The sequence below is a fragment of the Nerophis lumbriciformis genome, linkage group LG28 (genome assembly GCF_033978685.3).
Source record: "Nerophis lumbriciformis linkage group LG28, RoL_Nlum_v2.1, whole genome shotgun sequence".
Classification (NCBI taxonomy): domain Eukaryota; kingdom Metazoa; phylum Chordata; class Actinopteri; order Syngnathiformes; family Syngnathidae; genus Nerophis; species Nerophis lumbriciformis.
Window position 1 is genome coordinate 17,121,971 of NC_084575.2, and position 19,675 is coordinate 17,141,645.

The 19,675-nt window shown below is 38.6% G+C and overlaps 1 protein-coding gene across 6 annotated transcripts in view; it reads left to right on the forward strand.

The window, feature by feature from the left end:
• The window catches only part of LOC133570942 (dedicator of cytokinesis protein 3-like), a 100,455-nt gene extending 82,065 nt beyond the window's left edge, over window positions 1-18,390 (forward strand). For 5 of the 6 annotated variants that reach the window (XM_061923790.2, XM_061923791.2, XM_061923792.2 and 2 more), the window contains 9 exons: window positions 1,069-1,185; window positions 1,276-1,370; window positions 4,784-4,865; window positions 8,289-8,370; window positions 8,456-8,553; window positions 9,802-9,877; window positions 13,036-13,155; window positions 13,318-13,403; window positions 17,391-18,390. In XM_061923790.2, coding sequence (XP_061779774.2) covers window positions 1,069-1,185; window positions 1,276-1,370; window positions 4,784-4,865; window positions 8,289-8,370; window positions 8,456-8,553; window positions 9,802-9,877; window positions 13,036-13,155; window positions 13,318-13,403; window positions 17,391-18,011 — 1,377 coding nt within the window. In that variant the 3' untranslated portion in view covers window positions 18,012-18,390. The remainder of the gene's footprint in view (window positions 1-1,068; window positions 1,186-1,275; window positions 1,371-4,783; window positions 4,866-8,288; window positions 8,371-8,455; window positions 8,554-9,801; window positions 9,878-13,035; window positions 13,156-13,317; window positions 13,404-17,390) is intronic. The other variant, XM_061923795.2, reaches the window with a different exon arrangement.
• Window positions 18,391-19,675: the final 1,285 nt, after the last annotated feature.

The window sequence follows — 19,675 nt, forward strand, 5'->3', positions numbered from 1 at the left end:
TATTTAGGCTAGCTATATGTACATATTGCATCTCCAGGCTCCAGACAAATTTGTTTTTGTATTTTTGGTCCAATATGGCTCTTTCAACATTTTGGGTTGCCGACCCCTGGCCTAAGGTTTTGTTTGTAATCTGTTCCAAAAAGTCTGACGGTCCGAATAATGTATAGCCAATTAATCCGTTCATGACACCCAAAAATATAAGCACAAAACACATTCTATAGAGAATAACTGCATTATTTTTCTTGTTCTACTATTAAAAAAACATTTTTTTGTGTAGGCACTCGCAACTTTATTTGGCCCCATTGTGGATTATATTTATTCTACATTTTTAAAATTATTTATAGACTGAGACATTAACGCCTGACATTCTTTGTTTGGACACTCGATTCCACGGAATGATATGCGGCCAAACTAACTACCGTATTTTTCGGACTATAAGTCGCAGTTTTTTTCATAGTTTGGCCGGGGGTGCGACTTATACTCAGGAGCGACTTATGTGTGAAATTATTAACACATTACCGTAAAATATCAAATAATATTATTTATCTCATTCACGTAAGAGACTAGACGTATAAGATTTCATGGGATTTAGCGATTAGGAGTGACAGATTGTTTGGTAAACGTATAGCATGTTCTATATGTTATAGTTATTTGAATGACTCTTACCATAATATGTTACGTAAACATACCAGGCACGTTCTCAGTTGGTTATTTATGCGTCATATAACATACACTTATTCAGCCTGTTGTTCACTATTCTTTATTTATTTTAAATTGCCTTTCAAATGTCTATTCTTGGAGTTGGGTTTTATCAAATAAATTTCCCCAAAAAATGTGACTTATACTCCAGTGCGACTTATATATGTTTTTTTTTCCTTCTTTATTATGCATTTTCGGCCGGGACGACTTATACTCCGAAAAATACGGTAGTTTCTTAGGCACAATGTAACTGTAACCAAACTGTATACGACATTTTTGTAAAAAAAAATTCCTGGAAAACTAATTTATACAAAAAGTGGGCCGTACAAAACACGAGATAAAGTCAGGCTGAAACATGTTTTCTTTTAGGTACACATCCTTGGAAGCGGCCTGGCTGTGCACGAGAGAATGGTGCACCCAGAAATGCGTCCCCTGCACAAAAAGCTGATAGACCAATTCCAGGTGTTGAGGAACAGCCTCTGCAATGTAAGAATTTTCTTCATAAGTTGTCTCGGAGAGAAAAAAGACCAAAAACAGACACGACTTGTCATCTGATCCAACTTTTTGTGTTTACAGGGTCCATGTGCTTTCGACAAAGCAAACGCCCCCAAAGGGATTGTGGCCACTCACAGTCTCGTCAGTCCCGAGAGCTTCAAAGTACACCGTCACAGGTCAGAAAGCCTTTCAGTATCATCTCCATTGTTGTTTCTCACACTAGAATCAGCTTCTACTGTTATTTCACTTTTTTAGTGTTTGGTTAAGCGACTTTTAACGTGATGCTATTTAAGTTTGTACATTTGTGTTCTTGGTAAGGTGGAGTCAACCCATTTCTCCCATTTTTTTGTCAACACCACTTTCTAGACAAAATTGCCAAAATTAATTTTTGTACATGTCTAACTGAACAGAAGAAACAGGACAAACTTGTTTTACTATATTCAAAATCACATATGTCACATATTCCTACGGCTTTTTGTGGCCTTAAAGGGGAACATTATCACAATTTCAGAATAGTTAAAACCATTAAAAATCAGTTCCCAGTGGCTTATTATATTTTTCGAAGTTTTTTTCAAAATATTACCCATCACGCAATATCCCTAAAAAAAGCTTCAAAGTGCCTGATTTTAACCATCGTTATAAACACCCGTCCATTTTCCTGTGACGTCACATAGTGAAGCCAACACAAACAAACATGGCGGAAAGAACAGCAAGCTATAGCGACATTAGCTTGGATTCAGACTCGGATTTCAGTGGCTTAAGCGATTCAACAGATTACGAATGTATTAAAACGGATGGTTGTAGTGTGGAGGCAGGTAGCGAAAACGAAATTGAAGAAGAAACTGAAGCTATTGAGCCATATCGGTTTGAACCGTATGCAAGCGAAACCGACGAAAACGACACGACAGCCAGCGACACGGGAGAAAGCGAGGACGAATTTGGCGATCGCCTTCTAACCAACGATTGGTATGTGTTTGTTTGGCATTAAAGGAAACTAACAACTATGAACTAAGTTTACAGCATATGAAATACATTTGGCAACAACATGCACTTTGAGAGTGCAGAAAGCCCAATTTTCATCAATTCATATATTCTGTAGACATACCCTCATCCGCGCTCTTTTCCTGAAAGCTGATCTGTCCAGTTTTGGAGTTGATGTCAGCCGGCCAGTGAAGCTAGGGTCGATATTCTTCTCTTGATCATCTTCGGTGGAACAAACTGCCGCCATTGCTTGCTGTGCTACCGAGGTCCTTTGTCCCTGAATTGCTCACACACTCCGGCAGATTCAATGGGGGTCTGGCGGCAGATTTCTTTGACTTTATCGTTGGAAATGCATCTGCTTTGAGTGTCGCAGGATATCCACACATTCTTGCCATCTCTGTCGTAGCATAGCTTTCGTCGGTAAAGTGTGCGGAACAAACGTCCAATTTCTTGCCACTTTCGCATCTTTGGGCCACTGGTGTAACTTGAATCCGTCCCTGTTCGTGTTGTTACACCCTCCGACAACACACCGACGAGGCATGATGTCTCCAAGGTACGGAAAACAGTCGAAAAAACGGAAAATAACAGAGCTGATTTGACTCGATGTTTGAGAAAATGGTGGATTGCTTCCCGATGTTACGTCACGTTGTGACGTCATCGCTCCGAGAGCGAATATTAGAAAGGCGTTTAATTCGCCAAAATTCACCCATTTAGAGTTCGGAAATTGGTTAAAAAAATATATGGTCTTTTTTCTGCAACATCAAGGTATATATTGACGCTTACATAGGTCTGGTGATAATGTTCCCCTTTAAACAAGATTTTATCATTTGCCCATTTTGGTCTGTAGTATTACTCGTATACCACACTTGAGGCAATAAGACTGACGACAGCCTAATGAGCATTCTAATACAGTTGTCCCTCGCCACATCGCACTTTAAAGTTTGCTACTTGTAAATGTGACTGTGGCTGTTATTTCATGTCTAGAAGGCTTCCTAATATTAAAAAAAAACATATATACAAAAGTTGTAAACTGTAAAATGTTCTATTAATATTTGTACATTTATATAATTTCTTTACAATGGCCAGGCGGGTAACCAATTAAAAGCGATACTGATGGCGACCAGAAGTAGATTTGTCTGTGGAAGCCTGACTGTGTGCATAAAAGACACAAATGCAGTTCAAGTACGTTTATAATTGGATACTAAGAAATAATGTATTATCGTATTTTTCGGACTATAAGTCGCAGTTTTTTTCATAGTTTGGTCGGCCTCCAGTGCGACTTATATATGTTTTTTTCCTTTTTTTATTATGCATTTTCGGCAGGTGCGACTTATACTCCGGTGCGACTTATACTCCGAAAAATACGGTATTCATATTTGAAAAGTTATGTAAACATTTGTATTGAATATAAATAATCAGGTGTGAACAATGAAGAAAATTAATGATTAAGTTCAGTTCAATATGAAGGGACCCAAACCTCTAACTTACAAAAACACACAAAACAAATTATGATTTTACTCACAGAACAGCAACAAGGCAACCATATCGCCTAAATATCACCAATATCAATATCATATTTAAAATAATTTTGTTCACAAATACATCTCCTTTGCAACGGGTGCATGCATGTCTCTGCAAAGCAGCTGTCTGTGATTGAGAGATAATGTTTAAAGTTTATATGAAAAGAGAAAAAAATAGGTTGATACGTCCGAGAAGGGTAAAAAGGGTTCAATATCTCCAATTCAAAACTAGTATGCCGCTTTGGCATTAAATGAAAAAGTGAACAAAACACAATAAATGGGCAAAAACTTTGACAATTCAAATGTTCTTTAGACATTATATCTTTAGGGAAGAGGTTTGGCTACATCCATCCATCCATTTTCTACCGCTTGTCCCTTTTGGGGTGCTGGAGCCTATTTCAGCTGCATTCGGGTGGAAGGCGGGGTACACCCTGGACAAGTCGCCACCTCATCGCAGGGCCAACACAGATAGACAACATTCACACTCACATTTACACACTAGGGCCAATTTTAGTGTTGCCAATCAATATAAACTTAAATAGTACAGTTGGTTTAGAAATACGGTCGTAAATCTGTCACGATGACGGCAATCAAAGCGATGCTTAATCAGTAATTATATCTATGGGCTTTTGAATGGATGCAGCTGCGATGCAGGGAAAACAAACTATTACAAATTACGTGTTGACTCACTGCTGAATAATAGTTGATCAGAAACAAGATATAATTATATTCATGAGGCAATCAAAGTCCGTCAAACTAGAACCATCAAATACTTGCAGCATGGTGATGATCAGCTACTGGAGTGACCACTTGGCATAATCATGTCTAGTGGCTGTGGCCCTTAACAACAGAGTGTTTATGCCAGGGGCCGGCCCTGCCTCTGAAAATCCCCTTTCTGCCTCTCTTTGTCACACCAGTAGAAATACAATATTTGTATTCTACATGATGTGCTACCATTTCTTCCCATCTTTCATCCCTCATTACGTCCTCGGCTCCTCCTCTGAATTCCTCATCTGCCATCGTCTCTTTTATCCATAACTGTACTCACTGCACAACTGCACCTCTTCTCTTTCGTCTCGCATCACCAGTGAGATGGCAAATGTTGGAAACCTTTTCATTCTGGCCGACGGCGTGCTGGCTGAGCATCGCGAAGACTTCTATGGCATTCAGGTCAGCACTCATCTGCTAATATGAAAGCGAAAGTCAATGGTGACCTCTGACAAGTACAGGTGGTCCCCGGGTAAGGATGGGTACCTTTCACATTTGAAGACTTAGACTTCCTTTTTTATTGTCATTCAAATTTGAACTTTACAGTACAGATAAGAACGAAATTTCGTTTCATTAGCTCATGGTAGTGCAGGATAAAAAAGCAATAAGGTGCATATATAAATTAATAAATAGGTTACTGTACAGATAAATATATTGCACTTTAACATATGCATCCATGTTTATGGATGTATGTTATATTGTCTTTTTTATTCCAGCGAGTTAATCCATTTTGGGGGGAGTTGAGGGGATAATTATGATGTATTCAAGAGTCTTACGGCCTGAGGGAAGAAGCTGTTACAGAACCTGGAGGTTCTGCTTCGGAGGTACAATACAATACAACCGACACAATACAAATTCCCAGTACCTGGTACTCAATACCCGTACTCAACGGTACCAATTTTCAGTACTTTTATGTGTTTATGTGGTGATGAATGGTAATTTATTTAATAATAAAATATTTTCTTTTTTTTTTAAATTGAACATTTCACAATGAGCTGCTAATGACAACTCTGCTGTCCATAGGGATGGGTACTGAAATCTGTACTTTTTTAGGTACTGACTGAAGTCCGTCGGTACTACCAGATACAGATTCATGTAAAATCAAACAATGACATAATTCGATACCTTACCTCGGCTCAAGCACTTAGCCGGGAAACAAGCAATCAAGCATTTAGAGCGAACTCAGCCGGACTGCCTCTACATAGATAATGGTTACAATTTTCCATGCCTAACAAAGCAAGATGAAGGCACTCAAAAGTACAGTAAGGCTCGACTTTCCAAAATGCACTAGCTTGATGCTAATTTACATCAAATTTGTCATAGACATGCTAACAATTAGCATTGGCGATTTTACATGGCGATTTCAACACCTCCAAATTTGGTAATGAAAACTATAACTAAGAGGCATGTTGTAATCAAACAGCTGGTGTGTAATAAGTACAATACTTACAGTATAAATTAGTGCTGACAAATGACTATTTTTTCAAATCAGATTAATCACACTCTTGAATTTGGATGAATCATAATTAATTACAGGTTATTACTCGCCTAATATTTGATCAGAACTTGGTAGCAGTTCCATCTAAAGTCCCATCAGGGTTTATTTTGAAGTTAAATTTTCCAGGGAGCACAACAGTTGAACTAATCTTTGCACTGACATATGCACTTCATTGATCACTGACCGTATAACAAGCTGCTTCGCCTTTCACGTAACCATCCACGGTTAAAAAGGAGCACGTGCGATTAATCTGCGTAAATGCATGATTAATGCGGTAATTTTTTGTAGTTCGTCACACGAGCTAACTCGTTATTTTGGACAGCCTTAGTAAAAACCAGTGGTTCTTAACCTTGTTGGAGGTACCGAACCCCACCAGTTTCATATGCGCATTCACCAAACCCTTCTTTACTATCTTTAGTGTAAAATAAAATGTTTTTTTCCAAATTCAAGACAAAGTTATATGTTTTGGTAACACTTTTTTAGTATGGGGAACATATTCTAAGTAACAAAGACTTAATTTAGAGTTTTTTGGACACCAGGGGAACATATTCTAAGTAACAAAGACTTAATTTAGAGTTATTTGGTTAGGGTTAGCGTTAGAGGGTTATAATAAGGCCATGTCATATAAGGCATTAATAAGTACTTAATAATGACTAGTTAAGAGCCAATTTGTTACTAATTTGCATGTTAATAAGCAACTAATTAATGGTGAATATGTTCCCCATACTAAAGTGTTACCATGTTTTTTTACTGGTGCACAAAATGAACCGTGCATGAACATCACCTTGTTCAAAGAACAAAACCAACACAGTGCATAAACTCACAACAAATTACACACCTGCAAATCAGTGTGACTTCAGCTGTTGCCGTATCCGTAATACACCGATAGGGAGAAGTTTTTATTTACAAGATGAGTCGGGTGTGTTTTGACCTCCGCCGAACTCCTGAACCCAACTCACTGAACCCCTAGGGTTCGATCGAACCCAGGTTAAGAACCACTGGTATAAACACTTTGTAGGACTCAGCATAAGACACGAGTGGGATATTCAACTGAATGGCAAAGACTACTTCTCTAAGGCAATACACTACTGCAATCTCACAACTTCTAGTCTACTATATGACACTTGGAACTGAGACACAACTAGACAGCACAGCTCAGTGTTAAATGTTAAATTGTAAAAATTCACTTTTTTTTTTTAAAACAAATGAACATTTATTAACACATTTGAATACACGAAAAAGTAGAGTACCGTATCGATACCCATCCCTCGCTGTCCAGTTATTATTTTTTTGTTTTCTTACACTTCTGAGTCTCATTTCCAAGCATGCATTTGTTTCAGATTGTCCTTGGTGTGTTGTTGGAGCCAAGAAGTAGTATATTGGCTTGAAGTTGAATCTTCCAGTGTTGTCCTACGTTGAGCCCTACAAAGCGTTTACACTGTACTTATTGTGCTTACTACGCACCAGTTTGATTGTAACGTGCATCTCAGTTTTTTTGATTGGCAAATTTGGAGGGGTTAAAATAGCCATGTAAAATCGCCAATGCTAATCATTAGCATGTATATGGCATATCCAATGTAAATTAGCATCAAGGTAGCACATTTTGAAAAGTGGAGCCTAACTTTTAAACACGTTCTATCAGTCATTCTTGCTTTGTTGACATGGAAAATTGCAACATTACCGGCTAGGCCCGCTATGAATATGCCTGTTTGCCTGCCAAGTGCTTGAGCCGGTGCCAATTCTGCAACCATAAGGGATGTCATGTGCAACAAAGGCAAAACATGATGGACGCAACAGTCGAGCGGTTGAGATCAAAAAGTGAGGGCGATTTTTGCAGGCGTTTCTCCTCTCTCTGAGCTTTTATGGTGTTCAATTTCTCCCTTCCAATGTGAAAGTAGCTTTTTTTTTTTGTTGGCGCACTGCCACCAGAAGAGCCTGTCTTACGCTTGGGAAACATAATGAAGAGTCAAAACGTAACGAATCAGTGATTTTATGCTTCCTCAGTGGAGCGCCGCATGTGCCAATCTCGTTTTCATTGACCAAAATGAAGTTCTTTAATTGCACATTGTAACACGGAATGTCATGGAACAAAGACCAACAAGTACAAATGTCTGGTATCTTCTATTTATTTTTGCCAAATTTGAGTACAGTATATACTTTTATTTTGAATAATGAATTATAAAGTTCAACGTGTAACAAGTAAGGTGGACAGCAGAAATTAACAATAAAAAAAATCCTTAAAAATCCTCACATGCAAATTTCATGATTATGAGATTTTAAACATTCTTATTCCTCTCCTTGATGGTCACTTTTATTTTTTACTGCAGGCAAGCCACTCCTCCTCCAGCATTAGCTCCACCCACTCTGCCCCTTCTCAATTAATCAACTCAGCCCTGTCAACAATTAAAGGTGAAGACAGCATAAAGTGCACATCCTGCGCATGCAAACTACATTTTGTATTGCTGCTTTTTCACTAAACTTGTTTCTCTGACAGAGCAAAGCAGAAACAACAGAGACATTTTGATGCTGTTGCCGCCACAGCGAGAACGTCCGAGCAGCGTCTTGTATCAAAACTTCAGCGAGAGCGGACAGGTTAGCTTTGGATGTCATCGTCATTGTGGATAGTATTAGATTTATTCTGAAGCCAGAAGTTATGAAGAGCAAAATGGGACAAAATTAATTAAGTAAATACTTCTTGAAATAACTACTTTTTTACATGTGTCATTAATTAATTCCAATTAATTCATGATAATTGGAATTAAATATATACATGCTATATTTTAAATGAATGTATTCATTAATAATGAATGTATTTAATATACAATTATTCTAATTATGTAATGACTTAATTATTACATGATTTAATTAATAATTTTGTGATCTAAGTCTAACTCATTGATTTCCTTATTTTATTATTCTACAATGTATTTAATCATTTAGTTAATTTATGACACGTTCAAGTATTTATTTGAAGATATATCTGTTGATTTAATTTTGTCCCATTTGAATTTGTCAGCGCTTCATAAATGTATTTTATTTGTCAAACTCAGCAGTCAAAGTCAAATCCTAGCATCTGATTGGTTAACCAGCACTTAAAGTTACTCAATTGTGTCATTAACTAATTAAATCAATTATTATTTTAATTGTTAAATAATGAACCAAATCATAAAAATAATTTAATTAATATTTTATTAAATCATTCAATAATTAAATTAAAGCTATAATAATTATACATTAAATAAATAATGAAACATTTAATAACACATTTATGCATTCAATTTCAATCATAATTAACTAAAGACACATTTTAAGTAATTATTCAAAGATTTATTTATTTAATAAATTTTGTCCCATTTGGCTCTATAAAAAGTAGCCAAAACCATGAAAATATATAATCTTTTCATTACAGTAGATCCCTGCTATTCATGGGGGATTTATGTTCCAAGACCTTCAGTCAATGATGAAAAAGTACGAAAAATAGAAGCACCCATAAAAATGCCCATTTATGATCATCTAAACATGATAAAAGGTCTTAGTCCTTGTTTTCAAACACATTTTGAATTCAGTTTTATACATGAAGAAGCAATGATAATATACAGTATTTTACTTACAAAACACACTGTTACACAACATTAAGTCAAGTCCAAAGCATCTGCCTGCTGGAAAATGTTGAGTAAATTGACTTGTGAAACAGTGCTCTCTGCTGGATTTATAGCTTTTCCCCTGCAAATACGTGCCATCACAACACTTTTTTTTTAAGTTACCATAAAAAAAATGTAACCTGCTTGTTGTGGCTTGAAGTGAATATGTTTTCATGTCTGCCATCCTTCACTCTTGCAGCGAGCATTTTTGCATCAGGTGATCAGTCCAGGTTGTAAACCCTGCAGCGACCCCAACCTCTCCTTTACTGACAAAGGTTGGTGTACTCAGAACAAAGCCCATTGCACTTGTACGTGCACATGTACTTGTACTTGTACGTGTACTCTACAAATATTTACAGTACTTGCACTTGTATGGATTTATTATTGTAGCAAAATTATTTGCAAACGCATATCTCAATCTGTGCGCCTATAATCCAGTTCATGTGTCTGTGTACTGTGTGTCTGTACCTCAATGTGTGTGTGCGTACGGTAATCACAATCCCGCCAACCGATGGAGGAAACGCAATCATTTTGTACACTATACGTCATAACAAAACTGACAACTTATTTGAGTACAAAATCCTTCTGACAACTAAGTTACCACTAAAACATGAACTTGTATTCCCATCAATTGATGAAAAGTCCATTGCACTTGGCTTGCGAGTGGGTGCGAGGCGCCGACTAGTGGTGAGTGTAGGGAAAGACAGGGGAAGTTGCAGACAGACAAGTCTTTTTACAAGTTTCGGATCGCTGCACAGACAGACAACGGAAGTGTCGCAAATGTCACGTGTAAAAAGGCAGCCAATCAGGGTTCCTGCTTCACAAAAATGTGATTACAGACACACACACATTTTTTTTTACACACAAACAACTCTTAGTACGCAATATTTTGGTACTTTTCAATACTTTTCGGTACTTTTCTAAATAAAGGGGACCACATAAATGCCATTATTGGCTTTATCTTAACAAACAATCTTAGGGTACATTAAACATATGTTTCTTATTGCCAGTTTGTCCTTAAATAAAATAGTGAACATACAAGACAACTTGTCTTTTATTAGTAAGTAAACAAACAAAGGCTCCTAATTTGTCTGCTGACGTATGCAGTAACATATTGTGCCATTTATCATTCTATTATTTTGTCAACATTATTAAGGACAAGTGGTAGAAAATTTATTATTAGTCTACTTGTTCATTTACTGTTAATATGGGCTTACTTTCTCTTTTAACATGTTCTATCTACACTTCTGTTAAAATGTAATAATCACTTATTCTTCTGTTGTTTGATACTTTACATTAGTTTTGGATGATACCACAAATTTGGGTATCTATCCGATATCAAGTAGCTACAGGATCATACATTGGTCATATTCAAAGTCCTCCAGGGACATATTTCCTGAGTATAAACATAATATAACAAAAAAACAAAAAACGAAATAAGATTTAGTGATGCTAAAAAATATCGATGTAATCATAGTAGTATCAACTAGATACGCTCCTGTACTTAGTATCATTACAGTGGATGTTAGGTGTATATCCACCAATGGCGTTTGTTTATATTGTAGCCTCCCGGAAGAGTTGGTGCTCTAGGGAATTCTGGGAATTTGTTCTGTAGTGTTTATATTGTGTTGCGTTGCAAATATTCTTCCAAAATGTGTCTGTCATTGTTGTTCAGTGTGGTTTCACTATATGGCACATGTTTATGACAGTGTTGGCATTGTTCATACGGCCACCCTTCGTGTGACATGTATGGCTGGTGACTAAGTATGCCCTCCATTCACTTGCATTAAGTGTGTTCAAAGTTAAGATTGTAGATGGTTGATGATCGGACATAGCGATATCTTGTCTATAGATAATTAATAACACATCCAATATTATGACTGCGGTGTGCGGCGGTAAGTAATGAAGCATTAATAGCTATCTCCCGTCCTACAGGAATGATGCTTGAAATAATTGTACTATATACTGTATGTCGCCATGGAGACAAGGATTAGTGATTTAGAAGTAGTATGCTCGTCTGCATGACACGACCGGTACTTTTGGCGGTGTAGTACCGAATATGATTAATTAATATTGCGGTACTATACTAATACCGGTATACCGTACAACCCTACTACGCACACATAGATTGTATTACACGCACACACAAATATGATTACGCACACACAACTCTTCCACTGCAGAAACTTAGCAAAAAAATCATGCGTAAAAAGACCGCCAATCAACTATTCCTCCTGCACACAAATCCGAATACAGACGCACGCAATTTTTTACACACACACAAATTAAAATACGGACATACCAATTTTTTTCCCCCAATAGACAAATCATAATACGGACGGACGATTTAAAACACGCATACGCTGATACTCTGATTACACAGATTGGGATGAGATACAAATTAGTACACAGACACGTGAATTGGATTACAGACGCACAGATTGAGATACACGTTTGCAAAGACTTTTACTTGTACTTATGAGTGTACAGTACTTGTACGTGTCCTTGTACTTTTAATTGTATTTGTACTCGGGATGTCCGATAATATCGGACTGCCGATTTTATCGGCCGATACATGCTTTAAAATGTAATATCAGAAATTATCGGTATTGGTTTCCAAATTATCGGTATCGGTTTCAAAGAGTAAAATGTATGACTTTTTAAAACACCGCTGTATGGAGTGGTACACGGACGTAGGGAGAAGTACAGAGTGCCAATAAACCTTAAAGGCATTTCCTTTGCGTGCCGGCCCAATCACATAATAACACACAAACAAGTGAATGCATACTTGGTCAACAGCCATACAGGTCATACTGAGGGTGACCGTATAAACAACTTTAACACTGTTACAAATATGCGCCACACTGTGAACCCACACCAAACAAGAATGACAAACACATTTCGGGAGAACATCCGCACCGTAACACAACATAAACACAACAGAACAAATACCCAGAACCCCTTGCAGCACTAACTCTTCCGGGAAGCTACAATATACACCCCCCGCTACCCCCTACCCCCTGCACCTCAACCCCGCCCACCTCAACCTCCTCATGCTCTCTCAGGGAGAGCATTTCCCAAATTCCAAGCTGCTGTTTTGAGGCATGTTAAAAAAAATAATGCACTTTGTGACTTCAATAATAAATATGGCAGTGCCATGTTGGCATTTTTTTTCCATAACTTGAGTTGATTTATTTTGGAAAACCTTGTTACATTGTTTAATGCATCCAGCGGGGCATCACAACAAAATTAGGCATAATAATGTGTTAATTCCACGACTGTATATATCGGTATTGGTTGATATCGGAATCGGTAATTAAGAGTTGGACAATATCGGAATATCGGATATCGGCAAAAAAGCCATTATCGGACATCTCTAATTTGTACTTGTACGTGTAGTCGTGTGTACTAATGTCACCTCCTGTTCCTGCAGTTCTGACCGCCCCCAGTAGTTGGAGTTTGGACAGCGGTACCAGAGAAGCTGTGCCTGTTCTATCCGCCCACATTGGGAACATCATGGCGCCTCCTGTTCCACCACGAAATGTTCCACATGGTATGATCCAAAATATTTATCATATTGTACACCCAAGACCCCACCCCCACGACCCACCCTCAGCGCAGTCGTCAACACTAGTTCCTCTTCAGTTGTCCTCCCCACGTCCTCTTTGCTCCAAGGCGCCTCTCTCAGTCCTTGTGTGTCTACGTCCTCCTGCAGGCCAACGCCTGTCGATGCACTTTGATGCTTACCACCACCAACTCAGTGACCTCCCTCCTGCTCTCCCTGCGCGATCCCTAAGAAAGGTACCCTCCTCCTCTTCCTCCTTTTATTTGCCCTTCTTGTCATCCTTGTGCATACCATATTGTTCACGTGTGAGAAAGAGCAGCTTGTTGCCATTGATTGTTATTCTTATATTATTTAATATATTATATATATTACATTAGCGGGCGGCACGGTGGAACAGGGGTTAGTACGTGTGCCTTCCGCCCGGTTGAAGCTGGGATAGGCTCCGGCACCTCTGCGATCAGCGCACCTGTTGCCAGCTAGCGATTAGGGTACTATTTTTCAGCTAACAATTAGGGTGCTAGTTGTCAGCTGGTACTTAGCATGTTTGTTAACGATTAGCAGGCCAATTGTCAGATAGAGATTAGTGGCGCAAGCTGCCATCTTACATATAGGGCGCTAGTTATCAGCTAGCCATTAGAGCACCAGTTGCCAGCTAGCGGTTAGGGCACTAGTTGCCAGTTAATGTAGCAATTAGCGCCCCAGTGTACAGTTAGCAATTAGTGCGCCAGTTGTCAAATAGCAATAAGGGCGATGGCTGTCACCCAGCGATTAGCACGCAAGTTGTCGGCTATTTATTATTGTGCAAATTGTCAGCTAGCAATTAGTGCACCAGTTGCACGCTAGCGATGAGAGCACGCGTTGTCAGCGAATGATTAGGGTGCTAATTGTCAGCTAGGACTTAGCACGTTAGTTAAAGATTAGCGTGCAAATTGCGGGATAGAGATTAGCGGCGCAAGATGCAAACTTACAATTAGGGTGCTAGTTGTCAGCTAGCGATTAGGGTGTTAGTTGTCAGCTAGGACTTAGCACATTAGTTAACGATTAGCGTGCAAATTGTCGGATAAAGATTAGCACTGCAAGCTTCCAACTTACAATTAGAGCGCTATTTGTCAGTTGGCCATTAGAGCACCAGTTGCCTGCTAGCGATTAGGGCGCTAGTTGTCAGCTAATTATTAATGTGCTAGTTGTCAGCTAATTAGTAGTGTGCTAGTTGTCAGCTAGCAATTAGTGGACCCAAATCACTAGCTGGAAGCTAGTGATTTGGGCATTAGTTGTCAGCGAACGATTAAGGTTGTCAGCTAGCACTTAGTGCTTTAGTTAACGATTTGCGTGCCAATTTTCAGCTAACACTTAGTGCTTTAGTTAACAATTTGTGTGCCAATTGTCAGCTACTGTAATTAGTGGGCCCGTTTACAGCTAGTGATTATGGTACCATTTGTCAGCTAACGATTGGTGCGACAGTTGTCAGCCAACAATTAGGGCACTGGTTTTCAGCTAACGATCAGCGTGCCAGTTGCCAGCGAGCGATTAGACTTAGACTTAGACTTCCTTTTTATTGTCATTCAAATTTGAACTTTACAGCACAGATAAGAACGAAATTTCGTTACATAAGCTCATGGTAGTGCAGGATAAAAAAGCAATAAGGTGCATGTATAAATAAATAAATATATATAAATATATATATAAAATAAATAAATATATGTAAATATATATAAATAAATAAATAAATAGATTACTGTACTGATAAATATATTGCACTTTTTCCACATGCGTCCACGTTTATGGATGTATGTTATATTGGGATGCTCGTTGACAGCAAACGATTAGGGCGCTAGTTGTGAGCTAGCGATTAAGAGCATCAGTTGTCATCTGACGATTAGGGCGCTAGTTGCCAGCTATGCTGCACTATGTGAATATGTTAGTATTACATAATAACAAGGTATACCTTAGGAGCAGTTTAATTTAAAGAACATTTTAAACAGGATATATAAGTAGATGTCCGCTTTATCAGTTCCATCAAAATGTTGAAGACTCTTGTGTAAAACCAATAATCAGGCCACTTCTCTGCATTCCCATATCCTGCTGAGAACCAGCGTCCTCTGCAGTGGCTTGTTGTGCATAACATAAATGTCCACTGCAGTGGACGCTGGTTCTCAGGAGGACAAAACACTGATTAACAGGATGTCGTCATTGAATCCCAAATCAATCCAATCCACTTTAGTTATATAGCACATTTAAACAACAGAAATGTTTCCAAAGTGCTGCACAACAATATTAAAAACAATATTCAAATATTATCCTTCGCTCCACCAATGACTAAATTAAAGGGGAACATTATCACAATTTCAGAAGGGTTAAAACCATTAAAAATCAGTTCCCAGTGGCTTATTTTATTTTTCGAAGTTTTTTTCAAAATTTTACCCATCATGCAATATCCCTAAAAAAAAGCTTCAAAGTGCCTGATTTTAACCATCGTTATATACACCCGTCCATTTTCCTGTGACGTCACACAGTGATGCCAATACAAACAAACATGGCGGAAAGAACAGCAAGGTATAGCGACATTAGCTCGGATTCAGACTCGGATTTCAGCGGCTTAAGCGATTCAACAGATTACGCATGTATTGAAACGGATGGTTGTAGTGTGGAGGCAGGTAGCGAAAACGAAATTGAAGAAGAAACTGAAGCTATTGAGCCATATCGGTTTGAACCGTATGCAAGCGAAACCGACGAAAACGACACGACAGCCAGCGACACGGGAGAAAGCGAGGACGAATTTGGCGATAGCCTTCTAACCAACGATTGGTATGTGTTTGTTTGGCATTAAAGGAAACTAACAACTATGAACTAGGTTTACAGCATATGAAATACATTTGGCAACAACATGCACTTTGAGAGTGCAGACAGCCCAGTTTTCATCAATTAATATATTCTGTAGACATACCCTCATCCGCTCTCTTTTCCTGAAAGCGGATCTGTCCAGTCCAGTTGGAAATGCATCTGCTTTGAGTGTCGCAGGATATCCACACATTCTTGCCATCTCTGTCGTAGCATAGCTTTTGTGGGTAAATTTCGTCCAAACGTCCAATTTCTTGCCACTTTCGCATCTTTGGGCCACTGGTGCAACTTGAATCCGTCCCTGTTCGTGTTGTTACACCCTCCGACAACACACCGACGAGGCATGATGTCTCCAAGGTATGGAAAACAGTCGAAAAAACGGAAAATAACAGAGCTGATTTGACTCGCTGTTTGTAATGTGTTTGAGAAAATGGCGGATTGTTTCCCGATGTGACGTCATGTTGTGACGTCATCGCTCCGAGAGCGAATAATAGAAAGGCGTTTAATTCGCCAAAATTCCCCCGTTTAGAGTTCGGAAATCGGCTAAAAAAATATATGGTCTTTTTTCTGCAACATCAAGGTATATATTGACGCTTACATAGGTCTGGTGATAATGTTCCCCTTTAAAAAAACAAAATAAAAAATAAATATAAAACCAATATAAAAATTAATATAATTAAAAACGATTTTAAAGGATAAAACCAATTAAAACAATAAATAGAAATCAAAATTTTAAAAACACCTAGGACCACAGAGGACCAAACAAGTCACGTAGTGTTAAAAGCCAAAGAATAAAAGTGGGTCTTAAGACGAGACTTAAAACACTCTACTGTGGGAGCAGTTGGAACATGGAGGGGCAGAGTGTTCCAGAGCTTAGGGCCGACCACAGAGAAGGCCCTGTCTCCCCTGGTTTTAAGTCTGGTCTTGGGCACCACGAGCTGGAGCTGGCTCTCGGACCTCAGAGCGCGCGCAGGAGTGTAAATTTGGATGAGGTCCGAGATATAATGAGGTGCCAGTCCATGTAAAGCTTCAAAGGCAAACAGCAAGGTTTTAAAATCAATTCTAAAATAAACCGGGAGTCTGTGCAAACTCTCAAGAATTGGGGTTATATGCTGGCGTTTCCTGGCCCCTGTTAAAAGTCGTGCTGCCGCGTTCTGGACTAACTGCAAGCTTTTTGGCTAATGCCAGCATAAAGTGCATTGCAGTAGTCCAGGCGACTTGAAATAAAAGCATGCACGACTTGTTCAAAAAGGTTAAAAGATAAAAACGGTTTTACCTTTGCTAAAAGACGAAGATGATAAAAACACAATTTTAAAACGCCGTTGACTTGTTTGTCAAGTTTAAAATCGCTGTCTATAGTGACTCCTCATTTTCTGTCTCTTTAGTGTCCCCTGCAACCTTCACCTGCCTCGCCCACCAGTCCACCGTCCCTCCTGTGTGGAAGTAACTCCACCTTGTCAGGCAGTAGCAGCTCAGGAGTCTTCACTCTCAGCGAAAGTAACTTAAGCGACCCCCCGTCCGGGCGCACTGACGAGTCCGTCCCTAGCGGCCAGGCCTGGACTACGGAACAGGAGGAACTGGACTCACCTTACTGGCTCATTGGGTACAACGTCTCAGAATGTGAAGTTCCGGACAGAGTCGGCTCTGAGCCTTGTCGAAGCCACGCTTCTTCAAAGGTCACTGCGCCTCAGGGGTTCCGAACCCCCAGAACTGGTACACGAGCGCAGATCAGAGAAGGACCACCGCACTACCAAGATGTCCAGCATGCTCACCACTTCCCCCCTCATTACATCCCCACTTACTTGCCTCTTGACTCCTTGGTTGAGCCTCCTCCTGCTCTGTCACACAAACCGTACCTCAGTTTCCCTCAGGAGAAACCTATGAGCAGCCAGCCCACACAAGCAGTCCTCAGACCTGCGTCAGGCAGCAGCTGCCTTCCTCTATTTGTTGCCACAAAAGAGGACCAGCCCAAGGTGGCATGGAGCCATGGCATCAGTCGCGATTGAGATGTGATTAGTTTCACATTTAAATTCAACCCACACAGTTAAAACTGATTTTTAAAAGTAATATTTGTAGGGGCGCTGCCACAATTACCAGACTAAGTCGAACATGTTAATACACTTAAACAAGCAGCTGTGTCTTTTAACCATTTGGCAATTTTTCTCATCATCTCATTATTTTCATACAAAGTAACAATATAACCTTTTTTTGCAGAAATGTACCTAATTTATTTGATCTTGTGAAAAAGTACAGATGTTAACCATATATGTATTTACAATTATACTCTTTTTGTATAGAATTCAACATGAGCACTGACCTGCAATCATTCCTGCACAGAATGTGATTTATTAAACTTCATGCTTAATAAAGAACGTTTGACTTGTTGACCAGCTTTTGTGAATGAACATTTTTAATAAGGAGGATCTCGGAAAATTAGTACAACTACTACATGTATAAAGTGTCCAGCAGAGGGCGCCAATCTGATGCCACATTGTTCAAAGTTCTGAATAATTAGAATTAATTCATTATTAATTGTATGAATTCATTATTAATTTTATTATTAATGTATTATTAATTTATTATTAATTAGTTTATTATTTATTTATTATTCGTAAGATGTACACAGAACAAGACATTGCATTTATACATATGGCTCCTTTAAATAAAAGTGGTTTCAAGAAAACTTCAAAGATGTGTTATCCGTTATACTCTATATTTTAGTAGACAAAATTGACTGTAATTTTAGTCGACTAAAATGTTGAGGAATTTAGTCGACTAAAACTACCGGTAAATGAATTTAGAAGACTAAAATATGACTAAAACTGAAAGATGAGTTGATGATTAAAGCTAAATTAAAAACGGCTGTCAAAATTAAGACTGTTAATGACTAAGTCAAAGGTTTTTGGTCAACAAAATTAACACTGTCATATTATTGTGTGAGTGCTCTAAAGCAGTGGTCCCCAACCACCGGGCCGCGGCCCGGTACCGGTCTGTGGATCGATTGGTAAAATTTTTTTTTTTTTTTTTTTTTTTTTTAATTAAATCAACATAAAAAACACAAGATACACTTACAATTAGTGCACCAACCCAAAAAACCTCCCTCCCCCATTTACACTCATTCGCACAAAAGGGTTGTTTCTTTCTGTTAATATTTGTGGCTCCTATATTATGTATGTATTATAGATCGGATACACTCCGTAAGCACACATGATTGTATTTTTTTATGACAAAAAAAAAATTAAAAAAATGCGCTCTACCTTCCACATTTTTCATCCGATTCAAACCGTTCCAACTTCAAACTGTTCAGCCTATTCGGGAATCGCGGGCTTTTCCTTCACAAATTCCAAAAATTCCCAGATTTCCTAGAATTCCAGGTTTTCCGGGACATTTTTCCCATTCAAAATGAATTGCCCATTTTTCCAAACTTCCACCATTTCCACATTTTTCAACCAATTCCAACCATTCCAACACATTCCACCATTCTGGAAATTCAAACTATTCTTTTTCCAAGTTAAAAAAAATTCCAGGATTTTCCAGAATTCCTGGTTTTCCAAAGCCCTATTTCCACCTATTTTTCTGGCGACTACTCCTCCCACATTTTTCAACCAACATCAACCTTTCCACCGTCAAAACATTCCTCTTAATTAGGACAAAAAAACGAAGTTGTTTT